Here is a 15,354-nt window from a genome sequence, read left to right on the forward strand (position 1 = left end):
CTCTGTTACCTGTCCACTGATATTCTTTGGTGTGATTACCTGATTATTTCTTGTAATTTGTATTTCCTACCCCTGTGATATTCAGTTTTGATTTCATGATATTTATATCTACATATGGGAAGCTTTCAAAAAAAATCTTTTGTCCTCCACCTTTTAAGGCACCGGAACAGCTTTAGACTTTTTACAGATGGGCCACACATAGGCAGTCCATTATTTCTATTATTTTTTGCTATTATTTTGGGTGAACCAATGTGGCGTCAGTCTCCGCCTACCGTCCTCAAGCTCCGCCCACTGGCTTCAAGGTAGGCTCGCGCCGCCTCCTGCTCTCAATCCCAACCCCCTGCCCCAGTCAGGCCGGACCCTTTCTTTGCGCAGCCCCCGTTCCCAGCCGGACCTTTTCTCCGCTGTACCGTCCTGTCATTATTAACAAGGAGGTTCCCCGCCGGACCTTTTCTCTGCGACACTTGTCCCCGGCCGGAGCCCTGTGCTGGTTGCATCACCTGCGGCTGCCTGTCAGTGTGGGCTGCGCCCCGGTTCCATCATGGCAGCGGCGGGGGACGGATGGAGGTGCTAATGACAGTCCGAAAGCTCGCCTCCGTCTGTACCATGGTGAGTGGGGGGGGGGAGGGGGGGGGGGCGGACTGCTTTAGTTTGAGCCGGAAACTTCAGCGCCTGAAGTCATGGCCGGGCCTCCCCGGGACGGAACCGGGAGAGCAACTCCTTAGTCGGCCCTTTCTAGAAGTAAACTTTGTTTTCTTTTGTTTATTTGATACTAGGAAAAATAAGGCCCGTTTCTGACACATGAAACGGGCGCTAGCAAGGTTTTCCTGGGAGTGTGTGTGAGAGAGAGAGTGTGTGAGAGACAGCGTGTGTGTGTGTGACAGAGAGACAGTGAATGATGTAAGCCCCCACCCCCCTCTCGCAGGGCCCCCCTCCCCACCCCCACCTCTCTGGTCCCAGGACCCCCTCCCCACCTCCCTCTCCCCTGCCCCGCCTCCAGCCATCCATGTCCAGCGACCCTCCTCTCCCCCTGCCCCCCCTGCAGCTACCCATGTCCAGCGACCCTCCCCTCCCCCCTCCAGCGACCCTCCCCCCAGCACATCAAACCCCCTCGCCACCCACAGATGCCAGTAGTAACACTGTCCGGCCGCTGTTGCTTCTCCTGTTGAGCAGCAGCGGCCGCTTCAAATAGAAAAGAAGCGATAAATGTTTTTAAACCCATCCCAAATCCTTCGCAAGTGCCCGAGTCTTACAACGCAATCTCTGCAGCCGCTCCTCCTCTGGCCTGTCACGTCACTGCGCTCCTCCGGGGTCTTACTGCAGGGGCAGTGACGTGGAGGCGAGAGGAGGAGCGGCTGCAGACACTGCGTTGTAAGACTCGGGCACTTGCGAAGGATTTGGGCTGGGTTTACAAACATTTATCGCTGCTGCTCAACAGGAGAAGCAGCAGCGGCCGGACAGCGTTACTACTGGCATCTGCGGGTGACGATGGGGTTTGATGCGCCGGGGGGGGGGGGATTGGGTGATGCGCCGAGAGGGTGGGGGTTTCTGTGGTGCTGTGCTTGTAGTTTTTTGATGCGCCGCTCCCTGCCACTTGCTTCGAAGTGGCAAGGAGCAGCGCACTGACAGCTGATTCCCAGGCAGGGGGAGGAGTACCTACTCCTCCCCCTGCCTGGGAATCAGCTGTTAGTGATGTCATCCTGGCTACGGAGCCTAGCTCAGCAACTCCAGGAGCCACGGACACAGGCAGTCCCACATTACAACGTTGGTGGTGAGAATTATTATATAGGATATGCATTATTTTGGAAACCCAGCTAAATCTTAGGAACAGCTAAGAATGTGCCATAGCCATTTGTGGGATGTTAGCAGGGGTTTGTTTTTTCAGTCCTGCGAAATCTCAGTAACAGCTAAGAATGTGGCAAAATATAATTGTTTGTGGGTTATTTATCAAGGGGATTTTTTTTTCTCCATTTTGTGTTGTACTTTTTCATGATACATGCATTATTGGGTGAGTGAAGCTATTAAATTCTGGTTGTTTCACAAATAGACTTGAGCCATGTTCATAAGTTTTAGAAAACGTTCTGTGACGGCTACATACCATTGAGCCTGCCGTGAGTGGGAAAGCGCGGGGTACAAATGTAACTAAAATAAAATCTCACTCAGGAATTGATGAAAAATTCATATAGTTAAAAGGATCAGGCAAAATATTACCACATTAAAATGTTGTTAATGCATGGGTGCATTCAAAGTCTTCGACCTGATGTCCTGCAAGTAAATATTTGAATCTGAACATAGGGCTCGCTGTGTAGTTATTGGCACACAACCTTGCTAAATGCCAAGTGATATGGAACTTCAGGATTTGCTTACCTTGATCCATCTATTGGTACTCTCCAGGCTTGATTACTACAGTGTTTATAATGGTCTCCCAAATGTGATTGTGGAATGTCTTCAGTTGATTTACAATTAAGCTTTAAAAATACTGGCTGAGGCCAGGAGATTTGATTGTGTTACCTTGTTGTTAATTGAACAATATTGGCTTTCCATTAGTTATCCCATCAAATTTAAAATATTAAAATTCTGAGTGCTGCATACAAACAGATCTTGATATCTAGTTGATTATCTGTTACCTTCCTGTCAGGCCAGTCAGCTGCTGATTCCCCACTATGTAAAGCACATTTGTACCTGTCCCTCAGCATTTACAGAGCTGGATTGGTCTTTTTGGCATGTACTCTCTGCTGATTTTTGCACAGAGACTTCCTTGTGCAAGCTTAATTTTGGGGTGAAGATGTGCTTTCTTTTTGTCAACATGCATGTGAGTTTATGCTTAAGGTATGGTGTGATTTATTTATTGGATTCATTAACCACCTTCATGAAGAGATTCACCCATGTTGCTGTATAGCAGATACAGTTTAATAGAAAACTTACAATTTTGTTAACAGCATAACAATAGTAAAATAACCAAGAATAAACATAAATATAATAAATGACGTAAACTTGAAAACAGTAAATTGAAACCTAATAATAGAACTACCATGAAACAGTATCAAAAATGTACACAGTTAATAGCACTGGAATTCAAATACCAGAGAGATAATACAATGTTTAGCATAATATTAATGATACACCTAATAAGCAGCATTAGAACATTCAACTAACATAGATATGATGCTAAAGATTTTCTACAATATGGCTTGCCATATAGCTGAGAAACCAAGAGCAGATATATGATGGGAACAAGATGCGTGGTACAGTCGAGATAATTTGATTGCTAGTTAAACTCAAGGCAAGTTCATTGTATAGTTAAGCAAGAGATAAAGAAATGATCTAAGTTACAGTCAAGGTGCAGAATGAATGTATAGTCAGTCACCCTATGTATTAAAGGCTTGGGAGAAGAGCCAGGCTTTCACCTGCTTCTTGAAGTAGAGGTAGTCTTGAGTTATACGTAGCCCCTCTGGGAGTAAATTCCAGAGCATGGAGGCTACTTCTGAGAAGGCTTGCTGGCAGGTATCACATTGTACAATTTGTTTTGATGAGGGTACATACAGATAGTGATGATCCTTGAGAGAACTGTAGAGATCTTAAAGGTGTATAAAGGGTTAACTTATTCTTTAAGTACTCTGGCCCATTTTGTTTGAGGACCTTGAAAATCAAACATGGAGTTTTAAATTTAGTCCTGTAAGGTACTGGTAGCCAGTGTAGCTTTTAAACGAAGGGTGCGATGTGGTCATGCCGCTTGCAGCCTTCTATTACTTGTGCTGCAGCATTCTGAATTAGTTGGAGCTGATACAAACTCTTTTTGGTTTGGCCAGTGTACAGGGCATTACAGTAGTCTAGTCGTAATGTTATCATGGCGTAGACCACTGTGGTCAGACTCGTGTTTTCAATATATGGAGAGAGATTTCATAGCTGCTGTAGATGATGAAGGTAATTTTTGAAGGTTGCTTGAATTGCGTAATCAGAGTGAGTGATGTGTCTAGCAGTATCCCAAGATTCCAGACCTGTGGTTTTAGGGGGAGTTCATACTTCCCAAAAGGTATTTTGAAGTATGCACTCGGTCTGAAAACCTGGATAAGTGGATTTGCATACTGTGGAGTTAATGCATACAAACTTAGCTCATGCATATTTAATGTGGGTATCTTGAAAACCTGACTGGCTCGGCGTGTCCCAAGGACTAGGTTGTGAACCTATAGTGTGAGTATTTTCACCACTCTTTCTTAATGCTGAACCTACTCATCTCCTGCTCCTTACGCTAGAACCTAACTTCCACAACTAAATGTTTGCAACTTGCATACTATTCATACCCTTGATTTTTAAAGATGTTGTATATACAGTGGCGTTCCTAGGGGGAGGGCGGTCTGCCCCGGGTGCACGCCACTGGGAGGGTGCCACGCGCCTGTCGACGCTGCTCGTTCCGTGCTCCCTCTGCCCCGGAACAGGTTACTTCCTGTTCCGGGGCAGAGGGAGCATGGAACAAGTGAAGCCAACAGGTGCACGGCACCCCCCCCCCCCCCAGCAGGTAAAAATACACCCTGGGGGGGGTGTCGTTTCGCCGGGGGGGGGGGGACATCGGTGATCCGCCCCGGGTGTCAGCCGCCCTAAGAATGCCACTGTGTATATATCCCTGCTGATATGTTAAGTAAGTAGATATCTCATGGCATTCCACTAACCTTCCCTGCTGGTTTATCACATAAGCAGCTTTAAGGTAATGAGATCTTGTCTCTCCCAGAGCTTTGTTGGTGGTCAGTACCTCACTCCACATCATGAACTGTTTTCCTGGGTGTTTCATCCTAAATGCACATTTGTATTAAATTTTATTTGCCAGAAAATGTCCTGTGTGTGACAGATGTGTGTTTCATCAGCAAAAGATACATTGCTACTTCCGTCTCTCTTGCAGTGTCATTATGGAAAGATATCGAGTAGAAATACTATTTTTAAAAGTTAACCAGTTAGGGCCAGATTCTGTATAGATCCACAGGTAAACTAATTAGTTAAGGTGCCATTACCAATCAGTAATTGGTGTTAATTGGCATTCATTTGGGTGTATGTGCAGATTTGCTCTGCGCCTTATTCTATAAAACGTACATTATAAAATCTAGGTGAGCAATCGAAAAGGGGGCGTGTTGAATGAGCGGGTCAGGAGTGCCTTCAGAAATTTGGTGCAGTGTTATAGAATAGGGTTATTTTACGTGTCCAACTGCCATTGTTTGGGATTATCTGAGGGTACTCTAAATACAAAAATATGTATATACATATTGTGACAATATTTTGGTATATAAACTAGTATGAGCCTTTATTAGGTATCAGAAATCCTGGTTCCAGCAGTGCATTATATTCTAATTATCTACCAGAGATTTGGGGATATTTATTATTTCGTTCCATTGTTTGTATGCCAGCATTTACACCAGGTTTCAGCAGGCATAAGTGCTGTGCCCAAACGTAGGTACGAGATCTGCGCTAAGGTCTGTAAAGGGTATTCCATGCAGTATACTAGTATAGCATGGATCTTCCTGGCACCATTTATAGAAGACCCACCATGGCCTTCCAGTCCTAGGACAATATTCTAAGAGGGTCTTTTACTAAGGCTCGCTCACATTTTTGCTGCACGCTAAACGTTAGAGACACCAATGCATTCCCGTGGGCGTCTCTCCGTGCCCACAATTTTAGTGCACGCTAAAATCATGAGCGTGCCTTAGTAAAAGACGCCCCAAGTTTTCCTGAACATTGTTGTTTATATTGGAGGATGAAGATGAATGGACTAACTTTGTCCAAACTAGAAAGGACATTATTAAAAATGAATTACATTATACCTTTCTGTTGGAATATTGTCTCAATCAAAGAATCCCTAGAGGATTCTGAAAGGACCTATGAAGATCCAGGATGATAAAGGCTTTCTAGATAAGTGGTGTACAATACTCAATAAATGGTTCGCAGGACTTAATGATATTACTTTTTGAGACATCTAAACATAGAGCGGACACATCCAAAGCTAGTCTTAATACCCAATTGATGTACTTAAATCGAAGGATGACAGTTTTGATGAAGTAATACAGGATGTGAATGTATGCATGGATGATTTTAGAAAGGGTATCAAAAAGGGTAAATTGAAAAATTTAAGAGGGGTGTAGATGATTATAGGAAGAGACACATAGACCCATGGGCCAAGTCTAGGGTCTATTGCCCACTTTAGCCGTCTAGCTTCATATCTAGACCAATCTCATATTACTTCAAACTCTAATAGGATTGTTATCTAATAGAACATGAGAAGAAGAAAAAGAATTACTACTACTGCTACTACTCAACATTTCTAGAGCGCCACTAGGGTTACGCAGCGCTGCACAATTTAACAAAGAGAGACAGTCCCTGCTCAAGGAGCTTACAATCTAATAGATAAGAGTGAGACAAATATAGGACAATCAAGCCATTGTGACATCACTGATGAGGTTGGCTCTTAGGCATTGGTGGAATGAGGCATTATGACATCACAATCTCAGCTCTGGATACCAGAGACTGAAACTCTTCACACTAAGGGGGGAAGTGGGCCAAGTATAGGACAGTCGAGCCATTGTGACATCACTGATGAGGTTGGCTCTTAGGCATTGGTGGAATGAGGCATTATGACATCACAATCTCAGCTCTGGTTAAATCACTGCTATATGTAATACTACTACTACTACTTAACATTTCTAGAGCGCTACTAGGGTTACGCAGCTCTGTACAGTTTAACAAAGAGAGACAGTCCCTGCTCAAAGAGCTTACAATCTAATAGACAAGTGAACGGTCGGTCCGATAGGGGCAGTCAAATTGGGGCAGATTATTTAATGTCACCACCCACTAGCCCACCTTTAACAGCAGCACATGGCCCATGCAAAACTGTTTTAGAGAAACTTTGGGCACAAGATCTCTGGAGGTCAGATAACAGAGATGCTGTGAAAGACCACATTCATCAGAATTTGAGATCTCTCTTGAGGAGCAGGGGTAGAGGCTTTCAGCCCTCCAAACCCTGGTAAATGGCATCCCTATTCTTATCAACATTGTACCTTTCTGCAACAGAATTGGAGGTTCTGAAATCTTTTGTGTCAGCCATTACATACGATTCCTATCAGACATGTATTGGCATTTAGATTTAATTGTAAACTTAAGATTAAACATTTTTTTCTCTAAAACTGATGCTACAGCATTTGATCATCTGTTGTTGAAAGGAATTCCAAATGGATGCCCCCAGGCCCCCCGGACCCTTTGATAGTCACATTCAATGAAGTAGTCTTGAACGATATAAAGAAGTTAGAACAAAAAAATAAAATTGGCCCTTCTATAACCTCAGTAAGAAGGAAAATAAAGCACTTTTTTTCTTTGTCATTGAATCAACATATTGTTATAAAACCTGCAGACAGTTGGAGGGATTTTATTTTTGGATCATGACAAATACAGTGGGGGAAATAAGTATTTGATCCCTTGCTGATTTTGTAAGTTTGCCCACTGACAAAGACATGAGCAGCCCATAATTGAAGGGTAGGTTATTGGTAACAGTGAGAGATAGCACATCACAAATTAAATCCGGAAAATCACATTGTGGAAAGTATATGAATTTATTTGCATTCTGCAGAGGGAAATAAGTATTTGATCCCCCACCAACCAGTAAGAGATCTGGCCCCTACAGACCAGGTAGATGCTCCAAATCAACTCGTTACCTGCATGACAGACAGCTGTCGGCAATGGTCACCTGTATGAAAGACACCTGTCCACAGACTCAGTGAATCAGTCAGACTCTAACCTCTACAAAATGGCCAAGAGCAAGGAGCTGTCTAAGGATGTCAGGGACAAGATCATACACCTGCACAAGGCTGGAATGGGCTACAAAACCATCAGTAAGACGCTGGGCGAGAAGGAGACAACTGTTGGTGCCATAGTAAGAAAATGGAAGAAGTACAAAATGACTGTCAATCGACAAAGATCTGGGGCTCCACGCAAAATCTCACCTCGTGGGGTATCCTTGATCATGAGGAAGGTTAGAAATCAGCCTACAACTACAAGGGGGGAACTTGTCAATGATCTCAAGGCAGCTGGGACCACTGTCACCACGAAAACCATTGGTAACACATTACGACATAACGGATTGCAATCCTGCAGTGCCCGCAAGGTCCCCCTGCTCCGGAAGGCACATGTGACGGCCCGTCTGAAGTTTGCCAGTGAACACCTGGATGATGCCGAGAGTGATTGGGAGAAGGTGCTGTGGTCAGATGAGACAAAAATTGAGCTCTTTGGCATGAACTCAACTCGCCGTGTTTGGAAGAAGAGAAATGCTGCCTATGACCCAAAGAACACCGTCCCCACTGTCAAGCATGGAGGTGGAAATGTTATGTTTTGGGGGTGTTTCTCTGCTAAGGGCACAGGACTACTTCACCGCATCAATGGGAGAATGGATGGGGCCATGTACCGTACAATTCTGAGTGACAACCTCCTTCCCTCCGCCAGGGCCTTAAAAATGGGTCGTGGCTGGGTCTTCCAGCACGACAATGACCCAAAACATACAGCCAAGGCAACAAAGGAGTGGCTCAGGAAGAAGCACATTAGGGTCATGGAGTGGCCTAGCCAGTCACCAGACCTTAATCCCATTGAAAACTTATGGAGGGAGCTGAAGATGCGAGTTGCCAAGCGACAGCCCAGAACTCTTAATGATTTAGAGATGATCTGCAAAGAGGAGTGGACCAAAATTCCTCCTGACATGTGTGCAAACCTCATCATCAACTACAGAAGACGTCTGACCGCTGTGCTTGCCAACAAGGGTTTTGCCACCAAGTATTAGGTCTTGTTTGCCAGAGGGATTAAATACTTATTTCCCTCTGCAGAATGCAAATAAATTCATATACTTTCCACAATGCGATTTTCCGGATTTAATTTGTGATGTGCTATCTCTCACTGTTACCAATAACCTACCCTTCAATTATGGGCTGCTCATGTCTTTGTCAGTGGGCAAACTTACAAAATCAGCAAGGGATCAAATACTTATTTCCCCCACTGTACATACAAGAGGAAGAAAAACAAATTACGGATAGAGATTATGTTCCTTTTAGAAGCAGACCCCACTTAATAGCTTAAATCAGATATTGTACAGATTGTTGATTAGGCATATAGTTCTGGTTATCTAACATTGAATGAAAAATATTTTCTCACTATTGAACATCCAGTTATCCCTACTATTTATATTTTACCCAAAATTCATAATTCTTTGACTAACCTCCCTGGAAGAATTATCATTTTGGGGAATGAATCTATGCTGGTACCTCTTTCAGATTTTGTAGATTTTTTTTTTCCGCAGACATTGAGGCATATTTTCAAAGCACTTTGGGAGGCTAAGTTCCATAGGTTTCTATGGAACTTTGGGAGGCTAAGTGCTTTGAAAATGAGCCTCTATATGTTCCGTTAATAGAATCATATGTATGTGAGTAATCTCATATGATTACTCTTCTGGATGATTTTCATGGAGATCTCAATGATATATCTGGTGACGCATATAAATATCCCATAAATTGAGGTTTTGGCAATTATTGAGAAGACTTTAGTCAGTAGACAAACACATGTCGCTTCCCTATCTTATCCTGACTCTTGCTACTATTGCTCTGACTAAAAGTTGTGAGAGTAGGTTTTGCCAACAAGTCAAGAGCACTGTGATGGGCGCCTCTATGGGAAAGGGAAACGTAGAGGCTGTCCCTAGTGCCCTGCAGCAGTGCCAAAAATTATAAATAGCTGTCACAAAGCACCTAGCCATCCTCCTGGGGTTGCCCTGCGGGCATTAAGGGTCTATCCCCAGCACAGTTCAGGTCGCCTACACCTACTGCTTGTTCTCTACTGTAGCATCCTCCTCCCACTGATTGGGTCATAACCGCCTCTGGGCGAGTCTCCCTCTCTCAAATTATCCCCAGTGATTTCTAGCTTGCTGGAGCCACACTCCCAGTGGTCCCACAGTTCCCAGAAAGCACTCAACAGACCCAACACACGAACCACCAGGATTCTTTATCAGTCCAGACAGTCAGGGGAAACAAACATGTTTATTCTCAGAACTTGAACAGTGGACAGAAAATGTGCAATCAGCAAACAATAAAAGATAACTGAAATATAGATCAATTATAATACTAACTAAATATCTGTTTACATCCTAGAAAGTACCTGGGGAGATCAGGACATATAACTGCTCACAAGTTGCCAAATATAACTGTTTTACAGGGCTTCAGCAAAGAGCTTTCTCTCGCTCTTCTTCTGGGCTGAAAGTGGAGCAAAAGCCAGTACAATTCAAATGAAAAAAGTTCCTAGGCCAATCAGAGCCCAGTCAACAGCAACATTAAAAAAAAAAAAAAGCTGGTTACATCACTACAGGTATTTCCTTTCTGTGCTACAAAGAACTGACCTTTCTCTAGTTAACAGCTTAAAACATAACATGCACCACCTGCTGGCCAAACTAGAGAAATGCACTTTAGGATTTAATAAAGGCAGTTTTACAGGCTTAACATAGATGACGGCTGAAAAAGACCTGCACGGTCCATCCAATCTGCCCAACAAGATAAACTCATATGTGCTACTTTTTGTGTATGCCTGACCTTGATTTGTTTCTGCCATTTTCAGGGCACAGACCGTAGAAGTCTGCCCAGCACTAGCCCCGCCTCCCACCACCGGCTTAAAACACACTGTTCTGTCACAATAGTTAAATGATGGTAAGGTTTTACTTTTTAATATTTTATATCCCTACGTTGCTGCTAAAATCTCAACTGAAAAGTATTGGGGTAGTTTTGAACTCTGAGCTGCATGCAGTCTCGTATTGATGACGCTGTTAAAAAGTCTTCATTTTTTTCCACTGAGACCTACCTGAAATGTATGGTTGTATTTGGCATGATATTTGTTAGGTTTTATTGTAACACATTATATATAGAATTTCATAAAAAGCAGTTGAAAAGATTAACACTATATCTAGAACACAGATTCAAGGATGTTAATGGGGCTGAAATAATCTTGTGAAGATCTTAAACATTCTCTTTAGAATAGATTCATCTATTCTTTAAATACTGAAGTTCAACCTGCTGCTTGCGGGTTTCTCATGGGATCAGCTTTCCCCACTGCAGTCTGTTCACTATTCAGATGTATGACTCATTCAACATTACTATGACCTTGAAACTCGCTCCTCTCTTCAAGCCCTTAGGTTGGTTTCTCATCCGTTTCCATGTGCAGTTCAAACTTCTAAGCATTCACTCTGCAGCTCCTCCTTACTTATCTCATCTCCCTCCCTACATACATTTTCTTGAAATTGTTCATCTGGCAAGTTGCCTTTATTTATCCATTTTCTCCATTGCTAACTCCCATCTCTGTTCTTTCAGTCTTATGCACTGTTAGCCTGGAAGAGTTTTCCTGTGTCAGTGTGTCTTTCTCTCTTTCTAATAAAATTTATATGGAAATATAATGTTTGATTTTAATAAAATATTTCTAAAAAGCAAGGAAAAGACCTCAAAACGCCCGACCGCTTACTTTCAGTTTTCAGCAGCTTTAACTGGGGGGGGGGGGGCGTGGTGTTCGTCACTGGTCATAAAAACCTTGCTTGGAAAGAATTATTTTAACTTTTAATTTATTTCCAAATAGATTTTAACAATTTTGCTCTTTTTACAAGAAAAGTTTTTTTAAATATATTGACAATATCAATGCTAACTTCAAATTTTCTTTGGTTCATAAAAACCTTCACTGATTCTCATGAAGTGCTCTAAAGCAGCTTTACAAAGATAAAGTAAAGTCGAGCACTTATCTGTTGCCCGACGGTGGCCCCATCCATTTCGCTTGTGGGCTTTTTCAAGGGCTGTGCTTCGACAGGGAAAGCATTGAGAAAATTTTTTTCCTCTCTCTGTCGAAGCAAAGCCCTTGAAAAAGCCCACAAGTGAAACGGATGGGGCCACCGTCGGGCAACAGATAAGTGCTCGACTTTACTTTACCTTTGTAAAGCTGCTTTAGAGCACTTCATGAGAATCAGTGAAGGTTTTTATGAACCAAAGAAAATTTGAAGTTAGCATTGATATTGTCAATATGTTTAAAAAAACTTTTCTTGTAAAAAGAGCAAAATTGTTAAAATCTATTTGGAAATAAATTAAAAGTTAAAATAATTCTTTCCAAGCAAGGTTTTTATGGCCAGTGATGAACACCACGCCCCCAGTTAAAGCCGCTGAAAACTGGAAGTAAGCGGCCGGGCGTATTGAGGTCTTTTCCTTGCTTTTTAGAAATATTTTGTTAAAATCAAACATATTTCCATATAAATTTTATTGGATTCCTCTTTATATGTTCGGTGATCTTACATCTTGAGTCCTGTATGGTAATCCTCTTACTATTTTCTCTCTTTCAAGCCATTTTCAAATCCAGACTACTATGTAAACCCTTACCTTCTGGGGATTACCTTTACATCTTGACCACTTCTCTATTCTACCTTCTCCTAGCCTCTGATTGTCATGTGTTTATTTTAACTAGATGTAAGCTCGGTGGAGTAGGCACTGTCTCTTATATGTGATTACATAATGTTGCACACACCTAGTATCACTTAAGAAATGAGGAGTAGTAGCAAGTAGCCCTTAAGACACACTTTAGATGTTGTCCTGTAAACAACCAGAAGCCACTGAAGCTCATCTAAAATCAGGGAGTTATGTTGCTTTTCTTCTCCAGAGATAAAATATATAGCAACAAAAAATAACTTTTTGATTGCCTTTGTCTAAAACTTTGGACATAACTTAATACATTTCTTGATTAGCTTTCGAAGGCTGCCCTTCTTCGTCAGATCGGAAATAAGCAAATGTGGCAGATGATAGTATATATAAGTGAAACATCCAAGCATTTCATTGACAGTCTAACAGAGTGTCAATGAAATGCTTGGATGGTTTCACTTATATATACTGTCATCTACCACATTTGCTTATTTCCGATCTGACGAAGAAGGGCAGCCTTCGAAAGCTAATCAAGAAATGTATTATGTCCAATAAAAAAGGTATCATCTTATTTTCTTTTTCAAGTTTTATTTTGTTTGATTTCTATTGATTACCTTTAAAAGTGGACTAACACGGCTACCACACCTCTCTACTCTAAAACTTTGGAATTCTAAACCTAAAGAAATTATGGCCATTGCTGACTGTCTTGCTTTTAGAAAAGCTTTTATAGATGGATAATGCCACAGCACTTCAATCTGATAAATGGGTATAGTGCAATCCCTAGTCACTCAAAAAAATACCATATCAAAATTGATTTCTCAGTTATGCATCCAAAGGAATATCTATACAGACTGCCATATTCTTGCTGTATATGGGAAGCAGTATTAACCATACCATGCTGATATTTTGTAATAGAGAGTGGTAGTAAAAATGAGCAGCAGTATGTGCCCTGTTAATGAAACTGGCACAGATAACTTCTCTGACTTTTTCTATATATATTCCCTTAGCCTCTTTGTCTGATCCGCTGCGGCTTCTAAACTGCCTTTCTGAAAACATACTGGTATGCTATTCTACCCATCCCTGTTATGTGCCCGACTAATACAGAAGCCGAGTTATTTCCTTCAGTCTTCTTAGACGCCAGATGGGTGGGTGTTCCAGTTTGGCAAACTGTTTGCAAACTATTTATAATTACTTAGAAATAGTGTTCTGCAGTTAGTAAGGTCCTTTTCCAGTTGTTGGCGTAACGAGCCTCTGATTAATGCTTTTTGTAGATGTAGCAGCTGTGTTTCTGTAACCTCTGGGAGATGGAGAGAAACGGGAGTCTTAGTCTCAATCAGCCTCATACTTTTCTCCCCTTCCTTGTTCATTAAAATATTTATAAACCACCTTTTTTGGATCTAAAAGCAGAATATAGTACATTAATCCAAATACCCACCTGATTTCCAAGCAATCCGTGCAACGTAGGGAGGTTATGGAAACTTCCTTTTCTAAAAGAGCTTTCAATCTAGATGAAGTACGTAGAGCAGTGCTTATCAAACTTTTTGTGGTGGTGACCCCATGATCGCAGCCAAATTAAATTGTGTGACTCCAGCCCCTCTCCAAGAAGTGCAGAATAACGCTGTACCTATGGAAGAGCCCACCCAATTCACGACCTAAATGCGGGTATTATGATTTATTTATTACATTTGTACCCCGCGCTTTCCCACACAATGCAGGCTCAGTGCGGCTTACATAGTAATTTGAAATACAAAGTTAAGAATTTTCAATAAAACAGTAGTAAAACAATGTAAAGTTGGACTTAGTAGTGTATGATAAGTTGAGCTAGATAATATATGACTAGGATAAAAGAGGGTAGACAGGATAGGATAGTGTAATTTGGGAGAAAAGGGGTAAGGAGGGATAAAATTAAGGAGAGATGGAAAGAGAAGGATGGGAGGTTGGTATTTAAGTCAGAACAGAATTGGGAGTGGAGGTTGGCAAGATTAGGTTGGGGCATTAGGGTAGGCTTGGCGTCCCCACCCACAGTTTGGGACGCTCTGGCTTACAGGACAGACATAATATTAAGGAGAGGGGAGCAGGAATAGAGGAGTTTCCTGGCCAGAAAATGGGAGGTGAAATTGAGTGGAGGAGTAGCCTAATGGTTAGTGCAGCAGGCTTTGTCCCTGGCAACCTGGGTTGAATTCCCACTGCAGCTCCTTGTGACCTTGGGCAAGTCACTTAACCCTCCGTTGCCCCAGATACAAAAGAAACCCAACAACCCCCCCAGAAAGAAAACTTAGATTGTGAGCTCTCTAGGGACAAAGAACTGCATATAATGTGTACAGCGCTGCGTTCATCTAGTAGCGCTATAGAAATTATTAGTAATAGTAGTAAATTGGGTAGCACTGTGTCCTCTATTAAAGAGGATGGCACAGGTGGTAAAAGCTTCATAGTTTAGACATGTTTTTCTTCTACTATTGGCTAAGGGATGAAGTTTGTCGCTTGTGAGGCAGAAGGGCTTACATTCATTTTGTCCCGTCTCCCCTTCCTTCCATTCATATGTATCACCCGCAGCATGCCTCCCATATTATTTATTGCACTTGTATCCCACATTTTCCCACCTATCTGCAGGCTCAATGTGGCTTACAAAGACCTGTAATGGCAGCGCTATGCCAGGATAGAGAAATACAGTTGGAATTACAATAAGATCGAGGATGACAAAGAAGAATTAAGCAGACAGTTATAGAGCAGCGTCATTCAGAGTAAGGTGGAGTGGTGAGGTGTTATAGTTAAGCTATGGATTCTCGTGGTAAGCCTTGTTGAAAAGATAGGTTTTCAGAGATTTGCGAAAGTTAGTGATTTCGTTAATTGATTTCAGATTTCACTACTTAGATGACAGAAGCCCTGAACCTAAGTTCCTTGGACAAGTTTC

General features: G+C 42.2%; 1 protein-coding gene across 1 annotated transcript in view; it reads left to right on the forward strand.

Moving 5' to 3' along the window:
• Nucleotides 1–467: 467 nt before the first annotated feature.
• Nucleotides 468–15,354, forward strand: part of LOC115474594 (ubiquitin carboxyl-terminal hydrolase 12-like) — an 81,387-nt gene continuing 66,500 nt past the window's right edge. Inside the window, exon 1 of the mRNA XM_030210121.1 lies at nt 468–609. Within this exon, the coding sequence (XP_030065981.1) occupies nt 562–609 (48 nt within the window). The 5' untranslated portion in view covers nt 468–561. The remainder of the gene's footprint in view (nt 610–15,354) is intronic.

The sequence above is a fragment of the Microcaecilia unicolor genome, chromosome 7, assembly GCF_901765095.1.
Source record: "Microcaecilia unicolor chromosome 7, aMicUni1.1, whole genome shotgun sequence".
NCBI lineage: Eukaryota > Metazoa > Chordata > Amphibia > Gymnophiona > Siphonopidae > Microcaecilia > Microcaecilia unicolor.